Raw genomic sequence first — 27,054 nt, 5'->3', positions numbered from 1 at the left:
TTGTACCAATGCATCATAATGGGTTTTTAAAAAGTTAGTGTCAAAACCATGGACATCCATAGCTTTGGAGTTTTTGAGAGTAGCAATTATCTTTATTACCTCTGCCTCTGTTATATTTTGTATGTGAAAGATGGGGTGATCTTCATTTATAAGTCGAGGTAAAATATTAGAAGGGACGAAGGGCCTTGTTATTTCGGATATACTGTCTATAAAGTGATTATTAAAAGTGTTTGCCACGATCGTAGGATCTTTAACCAGGGCATTATTCACAACTAACTCAAGAGCTGTAGTTTCCTTTTTATTGTGTTTGTGTCTACCTAATAGTTTATTTAAAATTTGCCATGTTTTTTTCCCGTTACCTCTTGTACTTTCTATAATGGAAACAAAAAAATCTGCTTTGGCTTTTCTTATAGTTTGTATAACTTTATTACGTGCATGTGTGAATTTTTCCCTGTCAGTGGACAAACCAGATTTCAGGTATTGTTTGAGCAGCACATCTCTTTTTTTAATAGATGTTTACAGGTTTGATTTAAAGGGATAGTTCACTTTAAAATGAAAATTCTGTCATCATTTACTCACCCTCAAGTTGTTTCAAACCTGTATTAATTTATTTTTTCTGCTGAACACAAAGAAAGATATTTTGAAGAATGTCAGAAACCAAACAGTAGTCTGTACCCATTGACTTCCATAGTAGGAAAAAAAAATACTATGGAAGTCAATGGGTACAGACTACTGTTTGGTTTCTGACATTCTTCAAAATATCTTTCTTTGTGTTCAGCAGAAAAAATAAATTAATACAGGTAGATTATTTCCCTTCTTGGCCCCATAGCTCCTCTTACGGGTGAAGGAGGACATCACCTCTTTGAGTTTGTTGATAAAATTGTTACAACTGCTTTCTATATTTTTTGACAATAATGTTTCCTCCCAATCAACCATTTTCAAGGCTGTATTGAGGTTCAGTGTTTGATTTTTAGGTATAAAGTTTAATTTAACATTGGAGGAATGAGGAGCACTATTTAATTTTAGATACCTCTGTTTTGAAAGCTTCCTAGAAAATAAAATCATGTTGTGGTCTGATAAACCAGTCAGAAAATTAAAAGTCTTGATAATTCGGTTTGGCTTATTAGTGAACAGAAGGTTTATTCTTGTCTGGGAGTTATTTGTTATTCTAGTTGGCTTTTCGATAAGTTGTTCTAAGTTAAAATAATCTGTGGATCGTTTAAGATTTTTCTTATCATATTTATCATCCCAATTTATATTAAAATCACCTATGATTATAATCTCTTTGTTTTGGTCACAGGATTTCAGCACATTTTTTAGCTGGTCATAAAAATAAGCTGTAACATATTAAACTGCGTAGTCTTTACTGTGTAATTTCAATCTTAAATGAATCCCTGTTTAAAGTTACAAAAGTTATTCAGTCAAGAGCAGTGAGTGATTGTTTGATTAACAGACCGCAGCAGGAATATTAGGCTGCTGTCACTTTAAGGCATAATGTACAGATCTAGAGCACTGATACTGTACACATGCATTTTATCTTGCTGCTGTTTAGGTTCACGCACTGCATGCCATTACATTACGGTACATGTGTAGTGATTTGAATGGAGGTTTGAAATGTCTTTGTTTCTTCTCAGGTGTCTTTAGGTGGCGTTGACCTCACAGTAAGGGTTCTGACGACAGGATACTGGCCAACACAGTCCGCAACTCCCAAATGTAACATCCCCCCTTCACCAAGACATGCTTTCGAGGTCTTTAGAAGGTGTTTATTATTGTATTTTGCAATAGTTTAGTTCCTTTTTGTGGTTTAGTTTTTTTTAGGAAGCTCATTTGTGGAGAACTTTCATTTTCAGCGTCAATCGTGGGGTTTTGTGTGTGTTCACAGCGACTCTTGACTCTTTTCATTGCAGGTTTTATTTGGCCAAGCACAGTGGTAGGCAGCTCACATTGCAGCATCACATGGGTTCAGCAGACCTCAATGCCACCTTTCATGGGCCAATAAAAAAGGTCCATACACCACTAACAAACAATCACAGACAGACAAAGAACTTGCAGATCTTAACTTTCTAACTCCCAGCCCTATTTGCATCTCCCTGCAGGAGGATGGCTCGGATATGGTCGGTGGGGCTCAAGTTACAGGCTCTAACACTAGGAAACACATTCTGCAGGTTTCCACATTCCAGATGACGATACTCATGCTTTTCAACAACCGAGAGAAATCCACGTTTGAGGTACTGCACTCATGACACGTTTGGTAAAGTTTGTGAATGTCATTTCTCAGCAAATGTATCTCAGAAAATTGTATTCAAAGTAGAAAAAGTAGAACTTGCATTCATGCCGAGGAAGGCTTCATTTGTACGGTAAAAAAATATTTTCTTTAGTGGTTTTTAGGTTGAAATCAGAAGTTGGGGTTCGGGACTCAAGAATGCTACCAATGCATGATTCTCCACACAGAATAGTAGACCATAGGAAGTGCTTGCTCATCTATAAGCCTAAATAATGCAGCACAGACCTTAAAATGATCAAATCAGTAATGATAAAGTCAAACACAAAGTCTCAGTTCCTGTAACATAGTATTCTTAACCAAATTCTCAGTTTATGTGTGCGCTATTAAGTGAAATATTAAGGCCGCATTTACAGCATTTGCAGGTCTTGATGCCCAATTCCTTTTTTTTTTTTTACTATATCCAATTTTCTTTGACAACCCAATCTTCTTTTAAAAGTGACCATATCTGATATCTGTATTTACACTACAAAATTTTCACTTGCGAAACAAACAAAAAGTAACATTATGATATCAAGAAATCAATTTCAGTAGCACATTGTGTTTAATTTATTGACATGGAATTCATAGAAACATTTTCAATGCAATAGTTTCATCCGTATATCAAATTCATTATATAGTACAAATTCTTCAAGACAGTGATTATGTACACAGATCCGCTGTAAAAGTTAGTGTGTAGTAATGGCCTCGCGGTAGAAGCATTTGTTAAGCATGTTAGAGGTTCGACTTTGCTCTTGTATTTTTTTTCCTCATTAAAACCAAATGTGTTCATCAGAGATTGTATATTAAGAGCAGGGACATATTTGTGTGCATTTTATTTTGTGATTTCACTGAAACGAATAGTGTCTCAACAACGGGACTGAAGTATGTGTCTTCAGACGAGCCGGCGTCACTGATAACAGCAGCAACAAGCTCTCGGGATGATTTCAAAAGCAACACATTTCAGCGGCAGATCATCACTTATTTAACACAAACAGACTAAATAAATGCTCGGCTAGTCAACTAGAGATGTTTAATTTGTTGTAGATATATCTGTACCGCAAAATGTTTTAAAAAGTCACTGTTTTCAGTGATGTACGACCCACATTGACAGGGGAATATCCGATCTGTCCGCTTTCACTACAGGCACAAATCCACGTATCCGATACATATCAGATTTATTTCCACATATGAATGAGGCCTGAAACCGATCTGAGAATGTCGGAATCCATGCGCTTTTTTGCATGTTCATGGGTCATATCCGATCTGTTCCACAGGAGGAAGAAATCAGAATTGGGTCACTTGAACCATGCAGAGTCAATGCGGCCTAAATGATGACATGATGTCATTTTTGGGTGAACTGTCCCTTTAAATATTTTTGTATTGAATTTGTGGATTATCGAATGAAAGTTCCCTTTCATAGGTTAACTCAGGGGAGCCCAACCTTTTTTGAACAAAGATCTACTTTTAGATTTATCAGTGTGCCGAGATCTACCACACCAAACAGAAAGCCAGTCGCTACTAACAGCGCATCTGCAGATTTAATATGCTCAAAACAAACAGAAAAGTAGCTCTAGTCTAATCCATATATAATAAATCTGTTGTGAATCAGAAGGCAGAGACAGATCTCAATTTATTAAACAGAAACTCCAGGCAAAGGTCAATATCTGCATAGATGCACAGTTTCAGGGATCAAACAGAGGCGAGTCGAGAAACAGGCTGGAGGTCAGTAGGCAGGCAGCAGAACAATCAGAATCCAGAACCAGGCTTTGGGTCAGTAGGCAGGCAGCAGAACAATCAGAATCCAGAACCAGGCTTTGGGTCAGTAGGCAGGCAGCAGAACAATCAGAATCCAGAACCAGGCTTTGGGTCAGTAGGCAGGCAGCAGAACAATCAGAATCCAGAACCAGGCTTTGGGTCAGTAGGCAGGCAGCAGAACAATCAGAATCCAGAACCAGGCTTTGGGTCAGTAGGCAGGCAGCAGAACAATCAGAATCCAGAACCAGGCTTTGGGTCAGTAGGCAGGCAGCAGAACAATCAGAATCCAGAACCAGGCTTTGGGTTAGTAGGCAGGCAGCAGAACAATCAGAATCCAGAACCAGGCTTTGGGTCAGTAGGCAGGCAGCAGAACAATCAGAATCCAGAACCAGGCTTTGGGTCAGTAGGCAGGCAGCAGAACAATCAGAGAGAGTTAGAGATAGCAAGGGTCAGAGACACAGGCAGACAAGGATAACCAGAAATGCTCAGACATGCATAATAACAAAAACATATAATAAAGTTATTTCTCTACCTTAGTGGGACCTCTGGCACTGGGAGGAGGCAGCTAGTTTCTCGTAGTCAGGGCAGTAAGAGCTGGTTGCAAGCCTTAAGCAGGCCAGAAGGTGGTCATCAGTCATTGTAGATCTGTACTTTGACTTGATGATTTTCATGTGAGAGAAAGCACACTCACACAAGTAGGTTGACCCGAAAAGTGCTGTCAAGTTAAAAGCACATTTTCTGAGGTTGTGATACTTTTGTTCAGTCAGTAAGTTCCAGAACTCTCCATTCATGTCAGATGTTGCCCTGGATTTGATCTCAATGTCATTTTGCAGTGTGAGAATCTCATTCTCAACAGCAGTGTTATCGAAGTGGAACAGTGATACAATTTTGGAGGCAATACTATCCACATCAATACTTGGACCAAATGGAAAACACAGATAGCTGGCAACAGGCTCGATGGATCCAAAATCTGTAAAGCGCCTCTCAAATTCTAACAAGATGCTCTGAACCTGCTCCTCAAAACGTGCACTGTCAAGCTGCACAAAGTCTTTGCCCTGACGCTGAAGTTCTGCCTGCATGTGAGGAAAGTGTTACGTAGGTCATACCGTTGCAGTCTATTTGAAAGCAGTTGTAGCTTGCTTTTAAATGTGTTTACTGCACTGATCATGTTGATTACATGTTTGTCTTTACCCTGCAGCTCTAAATTAAAATCATTCAGCAGGTCAGTGAGATCGGTCAGGAACGCTAAATCCAATAGCCACTGGTAGTCCTCTAGCTGGGCATATTCTGCATGTTTCGAAAGCTTCAGAAAATCTTTGATTTCAGGCAACAACTCTGAGAATCTCGCTAAAAATTTACCTCTACTCAGCCATCTAACATCTGTGTGAAGCAACAGGTCTGTGTGTTCTGCACCGGTCTCCTCCAAATGAGCACGGAATAACCTTCTCTGTAGACTCCTGGCCCGAACTGAACACACAATCTTCATTGCAACATCCATCACTTCTTTCATGTTTAAAATCTTACTACATAATGCCTGCTGGTGGATTATACAGTGGTAATTAAGGAAGTCTGGGAAATATTCACTCTGTTTGCACAATGCAATGAATCCGCTGGTACGGCCCACCATTGCTGGAGCACCGTCCGTTGTGATAGAGATGAGTTTGAAGAGGGGCAATTGGGTCTTGTTGACAAATTCCATGAAAGCTTGGAAAATATCTTCGCCTCTTGTGTGTCCTTTCAATGGTAAAATGGTGAGCAGCTCTTCTTTTGCACCCATGTCTCCAAAAACCATTCTAATGTAAACACATAGTTGCGCCACATCAACAACATCAGTTGACTCGTCAAATTGAAGAGAAAAACATTCGCACTGTTCAACATCCTTCCTTAACTGCTCCTCGACATCCTCTGCCATTCCCTCACATCGCCGTGTAACAGTGCCACGGGATAATTGCATGTCCTTAATGGCAGCTATGATGTCACTTTTATTCTTAAAGTCACCAAAAAGTGCGTCTGCAGCCTCGACAAACGCTTCTTTCACAACTTCGCCGTCCTTGAAAGACTTCTTGTGTTTTGCAAGAATATGACTGACACGATAAGATGCTATAGTTGCAGCCTTACCCTTGGTGTTTGGCCTGGTAAAAATGGACTGCTGTGCTGCTAACTGCCCCTTCAATTCCCGGACTTTTCGGGTGCGTAGAGCTGATTTAGCCGGGAAATCTGCATCATATCTTTTGTGCACGGTCTTGAAATGCCGCTCCAAATTGCCCTTCTTCGGTAAGGCCACGCTTGAATTGCAAATAAGACAGACGGACTTCGAATTTGAATAAACAAAAAAGTAATCCTCTTCCCAGTCAGAATGAAAATATGTTTTTGTTTTTTTGGTTTCTGCCATAGTTGTGTTTTATTTTGCTGACGTCGCGACTCGCAGCTCTCAACGTCTCCATAGCAACAGTGAGTTGTGGCGCGAATGAGGCGGCTCGAGGTGAACGTCGGGAGCTCGCATATCTGAAGAGCCTACTCTATTTTTAAAAATATAGCCTATAGAAATTAAATAATTAAGTAATAATGAAATATTGAATAATTTTATTTAAAATAATAGTGTGTGTTCATGGAAGTTATAATGCTAGAGTGCTGGTTATAACATGGCAATAAAGAAGAGAGAAAAAGAGGGACCAGTTTAATCCTTTCAGTTATTTATTTTTCTGAATATGTATTATTTTTTCTATTATATTATTGTTTTGAATGTTGTTTCTATACTTTAAAAAGATGTAATTTAAATGAAAAAGGTTTAGTATTTTTTAAATAACAAATCGCAATTTAAACTGGTCACTCTTTTTCTCTCTTCTTTATTCCCATGTTATAACCAGCACTCTAGCATTATAACTTGCATGAACACACACTATTATTTTAAATAAAATTATTCAATATTTCATTATTACATAGGCTACTTATTTAATTTCTATAGCAATTTCGTCTAGCCTACATCAGATAATTTGGGGTTCAAACACGCCCTGCACACCACACATAGTGTTAAATATGAAAAAATACTGTTCGACAGAACTGCTTGTTACCACAGTTATCGTGCTTCCTCGGTGATGAAGCTCCACATCTGCGGCTATCCAACACGAAAATGCAGCAAGCCTTTCACAATATTTTCTTCAGATAACTCCAAATTTCTCCCACACACTGGACTTTATTTTTGATGCCGTAGGCTACTGTCGACAACTTTACTATCTCCACAAGCTATTCTTTTCTTCAACTCCTCAGCATCCATCTCAAAGACTGCAAGCAGATCGCGTGCGCGGTTATGATGGATTTTTAAAAGTGAAAGTAGCCCAGGTAACGTTATACAAGCTGATGTGTTGTATAAACTGATGTGGATTTTAAATTATTTTATCAACTTGAAATACAGGCATATTTTTGTAGATGTGTTCCTAAAAATATGCATATTTTTACGTTTGCATGTGATTGTTTTAAACCCGTGTTTAGATCCGTGTTTCCCCCGTGTCCGACCCGCACCAGACACAGTTGGATATTTTTCACCCGTTTGAGCAAAATTTGCGGGTCACCCATCGGGTACCCGAACGCTTGCAGGACTCTGTCTCACAGCTCAAAGCTCATCGTAGCTCCGCCCCCCGGCCAGCGCATAGCTGAACGTAATCAGTGATCTTGTAAGATTAAATAAATAACTGTTTTTTTAAATAAGTACAGCGTTTTCTTTACTCAAGAAATACTATGTCTACTCTATAAAGGATAATATTTTATGTTTTTGATGTCTGAGACGCGGGAGCGGTGAAGAGAGAGAAAGGGCAAACCAGAGTACAATTCACTCTCGCGATCGACTGGAAAGCAGTCCGCGATCGACAGGTCGACCGCGATCGACTGGTTGGGCAGTTCTGGGTTAACTCATCGCTGCACAATTAGCTCACTCTATGAACAAACCCTTCAAGTGTGACAATTGACCGTTCGCAAAACCCCGCCCTCGAACGGTTCTCGTCCAATCCTAGCTCAGCAACTGTAACTAAGGAGAAGGACCTCCGTCAAACATTCCGATTTCAGCAAGATAGTGAAACGATGCGCCTATGGCAGTGAGGTCTGCACGGGCTTAAAACTTGCTGTATTTTATGATTGCTTGCAACTATTATTAAAAAATAGGCTACATGTACAAACACCGTTTCACTACGGCACTGCGGCCCCTCATCAGTCAGCAAACAAGAGGGAAAAAAAAGAGAAAGAGCACGGACTTACTAATTACGAAACTTTGATGTGGTTGAACAGGTACACAGTTACAAATTCCTCTGGAACTCAAGCATTAAACTTCAAAACAAAGTTTGCGCAGTTGCACAACTATTTACACAAATATATCCTTCTCAGTAGGCTGAGTTATGAATGAAGAGAACAGCATCGAGAGTTGATGGTTTCAGCGCGTCCTCTGATTGCAGTGTTGTGACTGAAATAGCGCGCGCGGGAGCACATGCGCAAAACAGTTTTGTAAAATGATATATGATCAAATAAAAATGATTGATATATAATTTTACAAAACTGTTTTGTGCATGTGCTCCCGTGCGCTATTCTGTCTATACTTTCTGTCGTGCCCTGGAGGATATGTCTGCTGCATTACTCCAAAACCAATCACTTAATGTATGGAGCTCAACCCAGCCATGTGTCTGGTTCTCAATTGTTTGACGGGCGTAGTAACAATAACTAAGGGGCGTGGCTTTTGCGAACGGTCAATTGTCTGAAGCCTGTAAAGAGTCATGGCAAGTTGTTGGCTGATGGCGCTAGCACCACCCACCAAATCACTGCCTCTGATTTCTCAGAAGAACATGCTTGTGCCATCAAAACTCGGTTGATCTGCTTATTCTCATTTCTCCGTTTCATCGTGTGTGAATATGTTTGTATCTACCACTGCTGCGTAGAGCTGCACGATACTGGAAAAAGCTGACATAGCAATATTTATTTTTTCTGTGATACATATTGCGATATGAAAACAATTTCACCAGATGACTTGAATTAGGTATCCAAAAAACTCCTCGGTGGCAAGGCACCGGGGGTGGATGAGATCCGCCCTGAGTACCTCAAGTCTCTGGATGTTGCGGGGTTGTCTTGGCTGACACGTCTTTGCAGCATCGCGTGGCAGTCGGGGACAGTGGCTCTGGGATGGCAGACCGGGGTGGTGGTCCCTCTTTTTAAGAAGGGGGACCGGAGGGTGTGTTCCAACTACAGGGGGATCACACTTCTCAGCCTCCCTGGGAAAGTCTATGCCAGGGTACTGGAGAGGAGAATACGGCCGATAGTAGAACCTCGGATTCAGGAGGAACAGTGCGGTTTTCGTCCTGGCCGTGGAACACTGGACCAGCTCTATACCCTCTACAGGGTGCTGGAGGGTTCATGGGAGTTGTGCTTTGTGGATTTGGAGAAGGCATTCGACTGTGTCCCTCGAGGCGGCCTGTGGAGGGTGCTCCGGGAGTATGGGGTCCGGGGTCCTTTGCTAAGGGCTGTCCGGTCCCTGTACGACTGGAGCAGGAGCTTGGTTCGCATTGCCGGCAGTAAGTCAGACTTGTTCCCGGTGCATGTTGGACTTCGGCAGGGCTGCCCTTTGTCGCCGGTTCTGTTCATAATATTTATGGACAGAATTTCTAGGCGCAGCCAGGGGCCGGAGGGTGTCAGGTTCGGGGACCACACGATTTCGTCTCTGCTCTTTGCGGATGATGTTGTCGTGTTGGCCCCTTCAGACCAGGACCTTCAGCATGCACTGGGACGGTTTGCAGCCGAGTGTGAAGCGGCTGGGATGAGAATCAGCACCTCCAAATCCGAGGCCATGGTCCTCAGTCGGAAAAGGGTGGCTTGCTCACTTCAGGTTGGTGGAGAGTTCCTGCCTCAAGTGGAGGAGTTCAAGTATCTTGGGGTCTTGTTCACGAGTGAGGGAAGGATGGAACGGGAGATTGACAGATGGATCGGTGCAGCTTCCACAGTAATGCGGTCGTTGTACCGGTCTGTCGTGGTGAAGAAAGCGGCTCAGCTCTCGATTTACCGGTCAATCTACGTTCCTACTCTCACCTATGGTCATGAGCTTTGGGTCATGACCGAAAGGACAAGATCCCGGATACAGGCGGCCGAAATGAGCTTTCTCCGCAGGGTGGCTGGGCGATCCCTTAGAGATAGGGTGAGGAGCTCGGTCACTCGAGAGGAGCTCAGAGTAGAGCCGCTGCTCCTCCACATCGAGAGGGGTCAGCTGAGGCGGCTCGGGCATCTGTTCTGGATGCCTCCTGAACGCCTTCCTGGGAAGGTGTTCCGGGCACGTCCCACCGGGAGGAGACCCCGGGGAAGACCTAGGACACGCTGGAGAGACTATGTCTCTCGGCTGGCCTGGGAACGCATCGGTGTCCCCCCGGAAGAGCTAGAGGAAGTGGCTAGGGAAAGGGAAGTCTGGGTGTCTCTGCTTAGACTGCTGCCCCCGCGACCCGGCCCCGGATAAGCGGAAGAAGATGGATGGATGGACTTGAATCAGGGCCGTCACGATTCCTCGATTAAATTCGAGTACTCGATTTAAAAAAAATCTTCAATTGCAATTTACCCGTGTGGAGTAACCGGTAAAATACCGTAAGTGGCGCATTCCACGGATGAGGATGAATGAATCGCATTATTAGACACAGACCGTTGGCACCCTCTGCTGGCATTTGTTTTAATACATAATACAGACCTGCCTACCTGTACGCATTTGCATAGTGGGTATGCATTTTGACATCAAAGTAAGATTTGTCACTCTAAACTACGCAAAAACCGAGTGACACCTCTGTGCACGTCCAGTACTCAAATCAAGCAACAGCAAAAGAAGAATTTGACCAAATTTTACCAGCGCTGCGCTCCTCACTGTCCCTTTTACCCAACCGTCCAATCACAGATGAGGAGGGGCGGGACTAATACCACACCCACCAATTGCCACATTCTGCTTGTGCAACGTCAACAGAGGACAACAACAAGCATAATAAAGGACCAAAATAATTTAAAACGAGAGCCAGAGCAAATATTTTACATTTGTATCAACATTGTTTTATATAGAAACAATACAGAAACAATCTATCTGTGAAATGAGATGCTAGTAACACTAGCAAGCAAAGTATCTCAACTGAAAAAACGCTGCGCTGCCTAAACGCTCTCCAGCGCCCACAGCTAGGCTAAAAGCGCTTTGGTGGACACGTGGCCTAAGGCTGCCCAACATTTGGCTCGTGATCAGCCTGTCCATGATTGATTCTGCTTCGTCATTTCCAGCACATGCTGTGTTTCCAGATGACAACAGTTCAACTATGTTTTGAATCTAGATGTTTCAACAGTTTGCTCATGCTGCACGCAGCGGTGTCCGTGAGTGGTGCTCATGACCACACTGTTGTGAGGAGTTGTATACTAGTCCTGGAAACTTGCTATCCAATCTCTTTCAGCTTGGGTCATTATTTTTTCACTCCATTGATGATTCTGTCAGTTACATCATGCTCCACATTTCAAATGTAGATTCTCAAGCGTGCAGCGATGCTTTGAAGTGTGGGAAGTAGTGCTTGGTTTCACACGAGCACAGTGCCGTGGGTACAGCACTCTCGGTGCGTGTTACGCCCTTCATGTTGTGTCAGGCTGTGTATTCTCCTGGTTTGGACTCAGTCAGACCATTGAAATCGCCTGTCTCGCGATAATACAAATGTGTATTTTGAATGACATTTCTTTATATAAAGTGTCTAACTATTATGTACTAACATTTAAATGAATTATTTAATGCGATATGCACAGTGCTGATTACACTGCACGATTACTCACTCGTATTCAAGGTAAATCACCACTTTCTCCTCTATTCTATCTTAAAAAAAGAAACTGTACTGCGTTAGATTGAACTGCGAAGGTTCATAGCACTTACATACTGTTGTCCTACTGCTAGTTTAATTGCTTCTATTGTTCTCATTTGGATAAAAGCGTCAGCTAAATGAATAAACGTAAATGTACATGTTTTTTTTATTTAGTGACTGATGTCATCATAAGCTAAAACATCATCACATGTTAATTTACTTTCTGAAGAAGTGCAGACTCGAGTGCAGACAGATTTAGGGCTGGGACGGTTACCGCAATACCGCTATCACGTGACGCCTACCGTGGGTCTGAGCTCGTCACCGTCATCACCGCAAATTTTTTTTTAAATACATTGGCCTGCACTAGGGGTGCACGATATTGACAAAATGTGATATTGCGATATCGATAATGAATATTGCGATATTGATATTAATTTCGATATTTCAATTCCGATCGCTCAAACCACTTCTGGAGGTCTGGGCCGCATTCCAGACGAAACTGGACAAGTGCATCTGGTTGTTGAAACCACATGTAAATTTTATTCCAAACAAAAATGCTAAAAATGTAATGTGTGAGAGCGTGTTATAGCTATATGTCATGTTATAGCCAGATATGACGACGCTACTGTAGCACGCATCACCGAAGCTGAGCATCTATTCATCAAGCCAACGTGCAAACTATCGCAAATCACAGTGAAAGTATGTCGCAGACGCTTAACACACAATCATCTTTATTAAAAGTAAAGAAATGAAATGATCTTACCAGGGCTGTTGGCGCTCTCTCTTATTGCGGTCTTTGATTTCGAAATTTTAGCTGACAATCAATAAAATGCAGCTCATAACTGTTGCTTTCGGTGACGTGCACTCCATTAAATCTGCATATAGCGCAGGAATTGAAGATATGATTTATATCCGCAAAAGCACATTTATGTGACCAGGTGTACATGGAATCGTTTTGATAAATCAGAGAGCTATCCGATCTGAGAAAACACATGAAGCAGCCAGGTGGCCTGGTGTTTATACTTGTGCGCTGGTGTGTGCGTCGAGCCGGCAAGTGTGTGTGTGTTTGGGGACTGTGTGGGAGAGCGAGGGAGAAGTGAGAGAGTGACGGCGATTAGCGGGAATTTCTTGCTTTTCAACCGCGGTAAGAAAAATGTATATGATATGGGAGGGGGTCAAAGAAACTTTGCATTCACCCTCAAAACCTTTGAATTTTTTTTAATTCAGATTAAACTTTTTAAACAACTGGGTCCAGAAATTGGAAAAATCATCCATTGTACTTAGTAACCAGTCTGTACCCTCAAGTCAAGTCACCTTTATTTATATAGCGCTTTATACCGTACAGATTGCTTCAAAGCAGCTTTACAGTGATAACTGGAAAATAATCATAAAAAATGCCCGAAGTAAGGGCATCACCATACTTTTCCCATATCCCTATTCTCATGTCCCTATTGTGTTTTCCTCTTTTGGCAGGAGATTCAGCAAGAGACTGATATCCCAGAGAGAGAGCTGGTGCGGGCACTGCAGTCTCTGGCCTGTGGAAAGCCCACACAGCGAGTCCTCACTAAAGAACCCAAGTCGAAAGAGATCGAGAGCGGCCACGTGTTCACTGTTAACGACCAGTTCACCTCCAGACTGCACAGAGTCAAGATCCAGACCGGTAACAATCATCCTGTGTTGATGCTTTAGAGCTTACTGTAAGCCAAGTCAAGACGATCAGCAATAGTGAAAACCCCCCCAAAATGCATATTCATCAGATTTTCTTTTCTTTTTCTCATTACTTGTGGTGTGAATTTGCCTTTATTTAACATTTTAAATATTCTAATAGATTGTTCATCCTTTAATTGATAAGAATTTCATCCTTAACTTCATCTGACTCTAAAAAAGGTCCATCACCAGGATATATATATATATATATATATATATATATATATATATATATATATATATATATATATACACACACCGATCAGTGTGACCACTGACAGTTGAAGTGAATTACTCTGATTATCTCTTCATCGTGGCACCTGTTAGTGGGTGGGATATACTAGGCAGAAAGTGAACATTTTGTCCTAGTTGGTGTGTTAGAAGCAGGAAAAATGGGCAGGCGTAAGGATTTGAGCGAGTTTGACAAGGGCCAAATTGTGATGGCTAGACGACTGGGTCAGACATCTCCAAAACTGCAGCTCTTGTGGGGTGTAACTATCCATGTATATATACCAACATATTGCAATATATTTATTTTATATAAATTTATATGAAAATATTGAGAGATAACTTTGTCCTCAATAGCGCGCATCCCTAATGTACAGTATTAATTTTTATTTCTTCAGGTCTTAAAAAGCCTTAAAAATGTGCATCAACTCTGTCATCAGAGACTTTCTTCTAGGTAATCATTTGGAAAGCTTTATCCACTAACCTTTTTGTCTCTTCCCTGCAGTTGCAGCCAAACAGGGAGAATCAGACCCTGAGAGGAAGGAGACGCGACAAAAAGTGGATGACGACAGGAAACATGAAATTGAGGCAGCTATTGTTCGAATCATGAAGTCCAGAAAGAAAATGCAGCACAATGTTCTTGTAGCAGAGGTGCGGAGACTACATTTTTTTGTGACAATAGTTTGAGCATTTAAAAAAAATAATACTTGTAATGGGAGCTTGTTTCCGCCACAGAGTAAAAAAAAAAGGTCATTGTGACTTTTTATCTCGGAATTCTGAGATAAAAACTTGCAATTCTTTTTCTAGATATAGATATAAACTCATTTGCGAGATATAAACTCTAAATCGCGAGATATAATCTATAAATCGCGAGATATAATCTCTAAATCGCGAGATATAAACTCTAAATCGCGAGATATAAACTCTAAATCGTGAGATATAAACTCTAAATCGCGAGATATAAACTCTAAATCGCGAGATATAAACTCTAAATCGCGAGATATAAACTCTAAATCGCGAGATATAAACTCTAAATCGCGAGATATAAACTCTAAATCGCGAGATATAAACTCTAAATCGAGAGATATAAACTCTAAATCGCGAGATATAAACTCAAATTTGCGAGATATAAACTCTAAATCGCGAGATATAAACTCTAAATTGCGAGATATAAACTCAAATTTGCGAGATATAAACTCAAAATTGCGAGATATAAACTCATTTGCGAGATATACTCTAAATCGCGAGATATAAACTCAAATTTGCGAGATATAAACTCATTTGCGAGATATAAACTCTAAATTGCGAGATATAAACTCAAATTTGCGAGATATAAACTCATTTGCGAGATATAAACTCTAAATCGCGAGATATAAACTCTAAATCGCGAGATATAAACTCTAAATTTGCGAGATATAAACTCAAATTTGCGAGATATAAACTCAAAATTGCGAGATATAAACTCATTTGCGAGATATAAACTAAATCGCGAGATATAAACTCAAATTTGCGAGATATAAACTCAAAATTGCGAGATATAAACTCAAAATTGCGAGATTTAAACTCAAAATTGCGAGATATAAACTCAAAATTGCGAGATATAAACTCAAAATTGCGAGATATAAACTCATTTGCGAGATATAAACTCTAAATCGCGAGATATAAACTCAAATTTGCGAGATATAAACTCAAAATTGCGAGATATAAACTCAAAATTGCGAGATTTAAACTCAAAATTGCGAGATATAAACTCAAAATTGCGAGATATAAACTCAAAATTGCGAGATATAAAGTCAGAATTGCGAGATATAAAGTCAGAATTGTGAGTTTATCTTGCAGGTCTGAGAAAAAAGTCAGAATTGTGAGATAAAAAGTCACCATTATCTTCTTAAATGTTTTATTCTGTGGCAGAAACAAGTTTCCATATATTTGTCTATAATCTCTATATGATCTATTTGAATATAGTAAGAAACAGAAGTATATAGCATATAAAAGCATAATGAAGTTGAAGGCTAGAGTAGGACAGCACAGTTCTGATCAATGATTAATCATCAGATCGGTTTTGATCAATATTACACACAGACCTTTATTCATACTTTACTTGGAATCATATAATAAAAATAAGTTTTTCATAAATGCTTTGAAAACTTTGATGCAATGATATTTGAAACAGTATTTTTTGTTGTTGTTCACCCAAGTTAAATTTACATATGACCCCAGCGATATAATGTACTATAATATGAGGTCTGATTAAACCCAAGCTTTCATTTCATATGAAGGAACACTTATGACTCAATGTGAGCTGTGTTTTTATATATTTATTCTGGCTTTATCTAAGAATAACAGTCATGTGTGTGGTTTTGTGGGGGACTAAGAGTGAGCTTGAGTTTGTCTTGTGTGTTTGCCGTTAGGTGACCCAGCAGCTGAAGGCACGGTTCCTCCCGAGTCCCGTGGTCATTAAGAAGCGTATTGAAGGACTTATTGAGAGAGAATACTTGGCAAGAACACCAGAAGATCGCAAAGTGTACACGTATGTAGCATGAAGGAGCGGAGCTGGATCTGGCATGAGCGAGCGAGCGAGCGTGAGCAAGCAAGCGTCGTTTTTGGGACTTAATCACACACCTCACACGGGATGTTATTTTATTTTATTTTATGTCCTTTTTTTTGCCTTTGTTGTCATTCGTACTGGGAATAAACTGAGAAGAAAACCTCACATTCGAATGAACTTGTTTTAAATTGTTCCCGCCGATTCCCACAAGGCTTTCCACTGGATTAGATTCACAGGTTTTACAGAAGGTCTTGGTCTCTATGAGAGAATTATTGGGTTTTTCTTGTGTCTGTCCCTTATAATCATACAACCAAATTAATAAAGTAAGTCACACAGTGTCCCATCATTGGATATCACTAAGACCATTCATATCATTAGGAAATTCCTTCTGTTTTCTTTTTGTTTCTTTCTTTTCTTCTATCTGTGTAAGCGAGTTTGGTTTCTGGCACCTTATATTTAGTTCAGGTTCTGCTTTCTGCCTGCTGGTCACACCTGTGCTTTACCTGTCGGATTGGCACACAGGACACAGGTGGACTTACACAACATACAACAAGGTGGTTTGGCTGTATTTTTCCCCTCGCTTTTTTTTTTCTTTTCCTTCATGTCTGACATGGCCAATTGTAAGATGACTTAAAAGCGTTTTATTTTAAAGGAATTCTTTTGAATGCAGTTTAAACAGTGATGGGGGGGCAGTTTGGGTTTTCAGCATTATTATATTTCAATGTGTATAAATTGTAAAATAATTGTTATTGTACTCGATGCTGAAGTGAACTGTACAGGGCCTTGTTTTCATCAATAAATGTAGAAAAAGAACGGGGGAAAAAACAATAAAAGGAATGGCCGTTTTGGGTCAGACTATTGCTCTTGCTCTCGTCTTCACAATGGAGGATCCTGGAAGTTAGGACATGAAGAAGTGATCGCTGTGTGAAGTTACACATTACAACTCAACATTTAACTGTTCACACAACATTTTCTCATTCTTTTTATTCACATATAAACATTGAATAGTACATCAAATATGGTAAATGACAAGTGAATGTGTTCTCGCACATAAAAGCATTGATCAATGTTTACAAGTAATTTTTTTTCTTTTTCAGAAGACTACTAGATTCTTATGGATTACATTTACATTGTCTTTATCAACTTTGAAGCATGAAAGTTTTGGTCACATGGGCCTTCAATAGGACAAACTGTATATGCAGGTTTGGAATGGCATAAGTGTGTAGAGTTGCCACACATCCCGTAAATTATGGAAATGTTTTTACAGGTAACGTGATGTGTCCCGTATCAAATCTGTCTATTTGTGAAAAATGAAGAGACAGACTAAATCCAGAAGAACTGGGGCATACAAAAATCTCACTGGATTATAACAATTAATGTCAAAATGAATGTCTGGAAATGTACACTGATATTTCCTACTGACACACTACAGCAACACATGACTGGCTTAAAACCATTGGGGTGAAAATACTAACATGCCAAAGTCTTTTGCACAGTACTGTATACACATAATAAATAGTCCTGGCACATACGTTTTATGACATTTAAAAATAAAATGTATAAAAATGGGCCAAATAATTACAAAATAATGTAGCCTAGTCCTAATTTAAGTAAATTAAATTAAATAAAAAATCATCCCATCTGTAACAGCTGCAGAAAGAAAAGTAAAAAAAGAAAAGAAAAAAGTGATAGCGGTTCAGAATGACTGATTAAAGCACAGCAACACATCCCAGGGAGTTCTTCAGAATAAAATTAAAATAATATAAAATGTGTTCTGTTGCAAGTTCACATAGGCTACTCGTGTTTTTTTGTTGAGCTGTAACTTATTATGTAATGAAATAATCCGTTTCTGACTTATTCTTTAACGTTATTTGTGTCCTTGTCGCAAAATGTTTTTGGGGGGCCGTGAATGGGTGTCCCTTATTTGCAGATACAACATATCAATCCAAGTGGCACCTATACATACTTCAGACTACATCCTGCTTCAGAAGATGCTTTTAAAGTCTCTGTATCACACACACACACACACACACACGTCCGATGACAGCATCTGCTCGGGTTCAGTCCCCTGTCTCGACTGTTATTGTGAGGAGCCCTTCCCCCGACTCCTGCTCACTCTTCAACTGTGCTCTCGGAGGACGACTCCATCTAAACGAGCTGTAACCTTGATATTTTAGGGTTTTAGTAAGAGTGCCTCATCATCATAAATTATAGACGCTGAAGTGACCTCGACTCCTCAACACGGACGGGTTTGTACGTCGCTCGCCGAAGATCTCGAGCATGTTTAAAGCGGGGTTTGCGCTCGAGTAAACGCACATTATGCTCCTCCGACAACCGCTTCTCTCCACGGGCAGGACGGAGGATGAAACTGCGGACTCGGGCGCGGAGACTGCGGGGTGAGTTAGCGGAGAAAGCTAAAGATAAACTCACTTTTGTTTGCGTCTCTAAGGGCGAGAAACACGGTAACCCACAGCAGCCGGACGCTTTATGACGTCAGCAACCAACGGTACATGGTAACAATACAAACAACTTTCTGCCGTCAAATATGCGCTATTTAATGTGGAGATCAAATAGTAAAACACGGCATTACGGCTACAAAATCTGAATCACACTAGCCTACTATTATTCGTTTGTATGCAACCCACTAAGAGTTTGTTTTGATTGAATGAACATTTCAATTAAACGGTAACACTTTACAATAAGCTTCATTAGTTAACATTAGTTGACTACCTTAGAATTACAATAAGTTAACTTACTTCTTCAGCATTTATTAATCTTAGTTGATATTAATTTCAACATTACATTAATAAAATCAAATGTTACAGTTGACATTCATGCACTGTAAGAACTAACACAAACAATGAACAGAGTATTTGTAACAAAGAAGAATAAGTAACAAATGTGTTGCTCATTTTTAGTTAATGTTAATTAATATGTTAACTAATGAACCTTATTGTAAAGTGTTACCAATTAAACTTGAAAGTTTTTTATATTGTTTGGTTTCTGGGACACTGATGAAAATACTAATTAAAACTGGTTTCAGGAACTTTAGGTCGTAATAGGGTTATTGCTTCATGAGCTGATATTGCCATGCTAAAGGAATGGATGCCAATGTCATTATAACAGTATTAAACCCATTATAATAAGAGTTTTTGGTTGCGCTTTATTTTATGGTCCCTTTAACACATTCTGTTGACTAAGTAACGTTACTCTTATAAGTCTACTAACTCTCATTAGAGTATTAGTAGAGTAATAGTAGAGTATTAGTAGAGTGTAGTATTAGTAGAGTAGAGTATTAGTAGAGTATTAGTAGAGTGTAGAGTATTAGTAGAGTATTAGTAGAGTAGAGTATTAGTAGAGTAGAGTATTAGTAGAGTATTAGTAGAGTAGAGTATTAGTAGAGTGTAGAGTATTAGTAGAGTGTAGAGTATTAGTAGAGTGTAGAGTATTAGTAGAGTAGAGTATTAGTAGAGTAGAGTATTAGTAGAGTAGAGTATTAGTAGAGTGTAGAGTATTAGTAGAGTAGAGTATTAGTAGAGTGTAGAGTATTAGTAGAGTGTAGAGTATTAGTAGAGTGTAGAGTATTAGTAGAGTGTAGAGTAGAGTATTAGTAGAGTGTAGAGTAGAGTATTAGTAGAGTATTAGTAGAGTAGAGTATTAGTAGAGTGTAGAGTATTAGTAGAGTAGAGTATTAGTAGAGTGTAGAGTATTAGTAGAGTAGAGTATTAGTAGTAGAGTATTAGTAGAGTAGAGTATTAGTAGAGTGTAGAGTATTAGTAGAGTGTAGAGTAGAGTATTAGTAGAGTATTAGTAGAGTGTAGAGTAGAGTATTAGTAGAGTATTAGTAGAGTGTAGAGTATTAGTAGAGTAGAGTATTAGTAGAGTATTAGTAGAGTAGAGTATTAGTAGAGTGTAGAGTATTAGTAGAGTAGAGTATTAGTAGAGTAGAGTATTAGTAGAGTGTAGAGTATTAGTAGAGTAGAGTATTAGTAGAGTAGAGTATTAGTAGAGTATTAGTAGAGTAGAGTATTAGTAGAGTGTAGAGTATTAGTAGAGTAGAGTATTAGTAGAGTAGAGTATTAGTAGAGTATTAGTAGAGTAGAGTATTAGTAGAGTGTAGAGTATTAGTAGAGTAGAGTATTAGTAGAGTAGAGTATTAGTAGAGTGTAGAGTATTAGTAGAGTAGAGTATTAGTAGAGTAGAGTATTAGTAGAGTATTAGTAGAGTAGAGTATTAGTAGAGTGTAGAGTATTAGTAGAGTATTAGTAGAGTAGAGTATTAGTAGAGTAGAGTATTAGTAGAGTATTAGTAGAGTAGAGTATTAGTAGAGTAGAGTATTAGTAGTAGAGTATTAGTAGAGTAGAGTATTAGTAGAGTGTAGAGTATTAGTAGAGTGTAGAGTATTAGTAGAGTGTTAGTAGAGTGTAGAGTAGAGTATTAGTAGAGTATTAGTAGAGTGTAGAGTATTAGTAGAGTAGAGTATTAGTAGAGTATTAGTAGAGTAGAGTATTAGTAGAGTGTAGAGTATTAGTAGAGTAGAGTATTAGTAGAGTAGCGTATTAGTAGAGTGTAGAGTATTAGTAGAGTAGAGTATTAGTAGAGTAGAGTATTAGTAGAGTATTAGTAGAGTAGAGTATCAGTAGAGTGTAGAGTATTAGTAGAGTAGAGTATTAGTAGAGTAGAGTATTAGTAGAGTGTAGAGTATTAGTAGAGTAGAGTATTAGTAGAGTGTAGAGTATTAGTAGAGTAGAGTATTAGTAGAGTAGAGTATTAGTAGAGTGTAGAGTATTAGTAGAGTAGAGTATTAGTAGAGTAGAGTATTAGTAGAGTAGAGTATTAGTAGAGTGTAGAGTATTAGTAGAGTATTAGTAGAGTAGAGTATTAGTAGAGTAGAGTATTAGTAGAGTATTAGTAGAGTAGAGTATTAGTAGAGTAGAGTATTAGTAGTAGAGTATTAGTAGAGTAGAGTATTAGTAGAGTAGAGTATTAGTAGTAGAGTATTAGTAGAGTAGAGTATTTGTAGACTGCAGGGTTTGGGTTAAAATAAGTTGATGTAGTTGCAGAGTTACTCATAATCAGTATAATGTCTGTTGAGGACCATCACAATAAAGAGTTGGCAGGTTTTGTCCAACTCCATTGACTTGTACCTCACAGCACATCCAATACAAGTCAATGGAGTTGGACAAAAACTACGATAAAACCTGTTGGAAAGCATCTTTTGCAGCGATTTGTGTGTGACCACTCGGTGAGTTTCACGTCTTTGTAAACGAAAGTGTAATTTGTTTTAGGAAGGATATTCCAGTGCAATTCTCGGGCCAGCAGCATGTGTCAAAATTTCAATCTTTACCGTTCTATTTAATCAGAAACTATCTGAAACCAGGGCTTTAAGTGTAAAATACCCAACTTGTCCTTTAAGCAGATAATCTACTAATACTCTAATAACAGTTCACAGTAGCAAAGTAACTTTTATAGTCAAAAGAATGTTCAAAAGGGACCATCAAAAATAAAGGGTAACACTTTATTTCAATAGTCCACTTTAGACATTCTACTAACTATAAGTAAATTTGCAGCTACATGTCAACTAGCTCTCATTAGAGGATTAGTAGACTGTCTGCTTAATATCTGCCAACTCTTTATTTTGTTGGTCCCCCAACAGACATTATACTGACTATAAGTAACTTGGCAACTACATGTCAACTTATTCTCCTAACCCAAACCCTAACACCTAACCATAACCTAACAGTCTACTACAGTCTAGTAATACTCTAATGAGAGTTAGTTGACATGTAGTTGCAAAGTTACTTATAGTCAGTAGAATGTCTAAAGTGGACTATCAAAATAAAGTGGAACCAAATAAAGTGTTACCGTGTGTGTTTTTTTCTCTTTAGATCTGACTGCAGTAAAATGTCATGCAGTAGCAGCAGCAGTAAGTCCATTTTCCACACATTACATTCAATAATCACATCAACAGCCAGGCGTGTGACTCTGCCAGACCTGTGATCCAATATGTTCCCGTCTGCCTGTTGCACAGCCAAGCCCGTGTCCAGCCCGGGTCAGGAGGAGCGTCTCCTGGTCACCCTGCACCTGCTCACCAACCCCGGGGACTCGCTCCTGCTCCAGCTCACTCTGGACCGCCTGCTCCGCTGGGTCCGGCCCGGCCTGCGCCTCTTCCGGGTGTCCGAGCGCGCCTGTCCCCTTCAGGACGATGCCGGGACTGACCCGTGCCCTGTGGGCGGCTTTCCATCCCTCGCGGTGACCATGTTCCTGCACGAGTCTTTCGGGGAGGAGCGTATCCTCAGGGTGCTGGACTTTCTGCAGCGCCCGCCCTGGCAGATCCACCCCACGGACGTGACCTCCCCGTCCAGCGCCCCGCTGAGGCCCTACCTCCTGCCCAGCCGGGACTTCTCCAGCCTGGGCGCGGGGATGCCGGTGTGGGGGGTGCGGACGGTGCACTACGGAGAGGAGGTGGTGCGCGTGACTCTGCACAGCACCTATGATAACTTCGAGGACGGCGTGCGTCTGTACGAGACGGTTCTGCGGAGGAGGGCGGAGGAGCAGAAGCCCGGGTTCGTGTGGTTCACTCTGCTCTCGGAGCGAGGCTTCAGCCTGCAGTTGGCCATCAAACAGCTCTCGCCGGGGGCCCGAGTGGAGCCGTGCTGCTCCGCCGTGCTGCAGTTCAGGGTGGGGGAGATCGGGCAGCTCGTGCCCCTGCTGCCCAACACCTGCTCCCCCATCAGCGCCACCCGATGGCACACGGAGGACCTGGACGGCAACAAGATCCTCTTCCAGGTGGGTCACGGGAACGTGTTCTGGTGTCTAGATCCCCTCTCATACTGGCAAACCATGATGTAAACCAATGGGTTTCTTATATGCTTGATAATTCATATTGTAATACGTCAAGCATTATTGTTTAAAGGGACACCCATTTACTAATGTCGTTTTAAACCTGTATGACGTCCTTTTTTTCTGCAGAACACAAAACAAGACATTTTGAAGAGTGTTGGTAACCAAACAGTTTCGGTTCATTTTGATATAATTTTCCTAAATTGATCTGCTACATATTAAGGTTGTTTTGAAATTGTCCACTTATTCCACACCGTTCTGTTGTTACAAACTACATTGACTAAAAAACATGGACATAAAGGTTACACATTTTGTACATGCGTTTATTTTAAAGTTGATGTATGTATCTGTTCAGAAATATTTCTAACCCTTACCCCAACTCCACCCTATTAGGACATTTCATATTTTTTTAAAGAAAGCCTTTTGTTCTAATACAGCAAATAGCAAGCACATAATTTGGAAATAATTTTAACAAATGAATAAAAGCCATAAACTCATCAAGGATGCATTAGTCCGCAAGACCACAAGTGTACATTATTATGGGACAGGGCCAGTCACATCAAATGTCATTGCTTCTCATGTTTTGAAACCAAATTTTGTAGATATCAAGCCTGTAGTAGAAACTATATTGTAAATCTATTTGCGGAGGGAAAGATGAATAATGTCTTATAACCCTCATCCTTCCCTCGCACTTTGTAACATATCTTTCCCTTGCTGGTCAAAATGACCTGAAGCCCTAAAAATATTTTTTGTCCAGAAATCTTATTATATTTCATTTTGATAATATTTTTTCTATTTTTAATGCATTTTTTTAAATGCATTTTTCTTTAAATTACAAGATTTGATCAATACAAAATAAATAAATAGTAATTTTAGCACATTCCTCACATTCTTTCAACTTAAATTCAAAATAACTCACAATTTCATGCATAACTTTTAATTCAGCTCAAAATATCTTGCATTGGTTGTCTTTGCCGACCTCTTGTGGAAAAAATATATATAACATGATATTTCATGACTATCCACTAGATGGCCTTATAGCACTATATGGAGCAAATGAGCTGTTCCTCTGGGTCCTAAAGCCAGCATTCAGATACACATGTAGTCATTATAAAATAATATTTTGGTAAAGTTTTAGCATTATTAGTTTGAATTTTTAGCATTTTTATGTGTTTCTATGTACACTGAAGCATTCCTAAGGGGGTCAAATTGACCCGTGAGGGAAGGATTTGTTACTTTTTTTAAATTCAACCACAAAACTCCTCAAATCCATTGATTTTTTTTTTCGTGTGTGTGTGTATTCGTGGTTTAAGTGCCTCAAGCATAGTGTCTTGGACCCCTCTGATGAACACTCAATAAAAAAATACAAATAAACAGAGTTTCGGGTCAAAATGACCCGAGGGAAGGATGAGGTTACTCAGTTACACAAAGCTACTAGACAAGCAAGTGCAATGTGCGATCATAGATCTTTTTACTTTTTGTGGTAAGACATAGTATAGTGGGGTTTTGGACTTGAGGGTTAGTCAAATAGTGGCAGCATTTTTTTTTAATGTTAACTGTTAAAGTGTGGCTTGTGATGAACTGATAAAGCGTGGCCTCTCCTGCAGGTCAGCGCCCCAGCTCAACCCCAGGCGCTCCTCACGTCTGCGTTCCCCCTGAGCTGTCCCAGGACGCAGCTGAGGGCCTCCCCCGGCAAGAGGCCGTCCCGTGTGAAGGAGCAGCCTGTGGGACGGCCTCCTCGAGGGCTGAGGTCAGGGGCGTGCGGTCGGGAGAGTGTGGGATCAGACGGCACTCCTCCGGGAAGCTCCTGCTACTCGTCCCAGCGCAGCAGCCCGGCAGGCCAGTCCGTGAACTGGTGTGAGCCGGCGGTGACCTCTGACCTTCTGCTGGAAGAGGAGGAGCCTGAGACCAACGTGGACACGGGAGTGTCTGCGCTGGTGACCCTGTCCCGGGACCTGAAGCATGCGTTGTCTGAGCCGCGGTGGACCTCTGAAGCAGAGACTCGCGCTTCACCGCGTCCGAGTCGCCATCAACACACACAAGCAGAAGAGTTCTTCATTTGACCAATCCCAGTGGAGGAGCAGCACTTATTTACATATGCATTTGTGCATTTGGCAGATGCTTTTATCCAACGCGACTTAAGGGGCCGATATAAAGTATGTTTTGTTCTTTACTCAAGGGTAAAAAGAAGTTGAAGTGAACATCCCGAACTACATGAATGTGCAAATATGTGCTGCACGCTTTCCTCTCAATAGCAAAATAAACATGCAGCAAAAATGACAGCGGTGAGAAAACAGTAGTCGAGAAAGCATCTGATCACAGCGGATGTGTTTGCACGACTCCAGTGAAGTCACGTCACCTCTATTACCACAGCACTTTATACAATAGATTGCTGAGAAGCAAGCAGCTATACAGTATTAACATGGAAAAACTGTCAGTGTGTCTTTAAATCAGAATTACAGCTGATTTTTCTACTATAAAGCAGTGTGTTCATGTGTTTACTCGCGTCTGACCTCGACGGACTCAACAGGAGAAATGAACAATGAACTGGAAAAGATCTCAGCCGACCAGTGGTAGTTCGGTTACCAGCCGGAGCAAACTTCTCCGTAAAGTTTCCGTAAACCTGTGTTCAACTCCTGAAACTAACTCTGAACTTCTGGCCTGATTTTGTTGTTGTTGAAATTACGTCCCACCAGTTCATTCTTCGATATACGCTTGAAGTGCATTCAGTTCATTGTATCAGTTCATGCGTTCCCTTTCATGGTTGATTACGTAATATCAATATATGATAATTTAATATAATTTCTTAATTGCATTTTATCTTTTGAATAGGCTATATAGTGAGGTTAAAAGTCCATGTTGGAAAATGCTTATATTTTCCATTTTAATACAGATTTTTCAATACGAAAGGGGGACATAACAAACGATATTCTGGAAATGTCAATGTCGAAATTTCCAGAATATCCAAATTTCCAAATTTGATCCAAATTTCCAACACAACTTGAAACCTAGATCTATGTCAGTTAGATGAATGACAGCATGCACTCAATGGACTCAAGCACACACCATATGATTTTGTGAATAGTATTTTAGTGACATTGATGTAATGTTAGTGTCAGTTTAATCAGAACAAACACTGAGGACTGTGTTCTGTGCAAGCAGACAGGATGTGTTCACAAAGGGAAACTAGTAAAGAGTCTGCTCTGGTCGAGTACTACCCATCCTGCCAAACGCCAGAGATCATCCAGAGATCGTCCTGCTCCTGCAGTTACAGTAGTGCATGAGCCAAATATGAGTCACTCGCTACAGTTGCAAACAGACGTTGTGTAAACCCTAGTTACCAGGTTTTATGTTGTTCTGTACACAAAGCACTGTATTTGTCTCAGAACTAGTATAGTTTGTCCACTAAATTATTATTACCACTAAAAATGAAATCTCAGCAGAAAAAAAATACTTTTTAGAGTGTATTTTGATATTTGACTGCAATTTTACAAAAATGTATAATTAAATATGTAGTACTGTTGTTACCATACAGATGACATTATTTGACATATAATAACTGTTATGAAATACAAACTAATTTAATAATTCTGTATGAAGGATGTTTGGAATAAACTAGAGAAGTGTTGTTTTCTTTAATAGACTGAAATGATGTCTGTAATGAGTCAGAAATCACAGATTCGTCCGTTTCTTGGGCGCTTACTGGTTCTTCTGTCTTTATGTTTTCAAATGTGTCTAAATGTCCACGAGTGATGATATTTGTCTTATGATGCTGTGTGTGAGCCAGATCTGGTGTCTTATGATGCTGTGTGTGAGCCAGATCTGGTGTCTTAGTCTACTTCTGAAACAGAAAGCTAGGATTGAAGAGCGCCTCGATC

The 27,054-nt window shown here is 40.1% G+C and overlaps 2 protein-coding genes across 2 annotated transcripts in view; both read left to right on the top strand.

The window, feature by feature from the left end:
- The window catches only part of cul3b (cullin 3b), a 39,601-nt gene extending 22,408 nt beyond the window's left edge, over nt 1-17,193 (top strand). Inside the window, exons 11-16 of the mRNA XM_079611576.1 lie at nt 1,635-1,759; nt 1,908-2,004; nt 2,097-2,228; nt 13,324-13,510; nt 14,291-14,436; nt 16,197-17,193. Coding sequence (XP_079467702.1) covers nt 1,635-1,759; nt 1,908-2,004; nt 2,097-2,228; nt 13,324-13,510; nt 14,291-14,436; nt 16,197-16,328 — 819 coding nt within the window. The 3' untranslated portion in view covers nt 16,329-17,193. The remainder of the gene's footprint in view (nt 1-1,634; nt 1,760-1,907; nt 2,005-2,096; nt 2,229-13,323; nt 13,511-14,290; nt 14,437-16,196) is intronic.
- A 1,167-nt stretch (nt 17,194-18,360) lies between these two features.
- On the top strand, nt 18,361-26,820 carry fam124b (family with sequence similarity 124B). Its single transcript, XM_079611031.1, has 4 exons — nt 18,361-18,729; nt 22,222-22,259; nt 22,365-23,122; nt 24,784-26,820. The coding sequence occupies exons 1-4, from the start codon at nt 18,653-18,655 to the stop codon at nt 25,237-25,239; spliced, it is 1,329 nt and encodes a 442-aa protein (XP_079467157.1). The 5' UTR covers nt 18,361-18,652; the 3' UTR covers nt 25,240-26,820.
- Nucleotides 26,821-27,054: the final 234 nt, after the last annotated feature.

The sequence above is a fragment of the Phoxinus phoxinus genome (assembly GCF_949152265.1).
Source record: "Phoxinus phoxinus genome assembly, chromosome: 4".
Lineage (NCBI taxonomy): Eukaryota > Metazoa > Chordata > Actinopteri > Cypriniformes > Leuciscidae > Phoxinus > Phoxinus phoxinus.
This window is presented reverse-complemented; position numbering and strand designations above follow the sequence as displayed.

Coding starts and splice junctions, on each gene's coding strand:
- fam124b (XM_079611031.1), top strand. CDS start 18,653: ATGCTCCTCCGACAACCGCTTCTCTCCACGGGCAGGACGGAGGATGAA. Junction 18,730..22,221: donor TCGGGCGCGGAGACTGCGGG/GTGAGTTAGCGG, acceptor TTTTCTCTTTAG/ATCTGACTGCAGTAAAATGT. Junction 22,260..22,364: donor GTCATGCAGTAGCAGCAGCA/GTAAGTCCATTT, acceptor CCTGTTGCACAG/CCAAGCCCGTGTCCAGCCCG.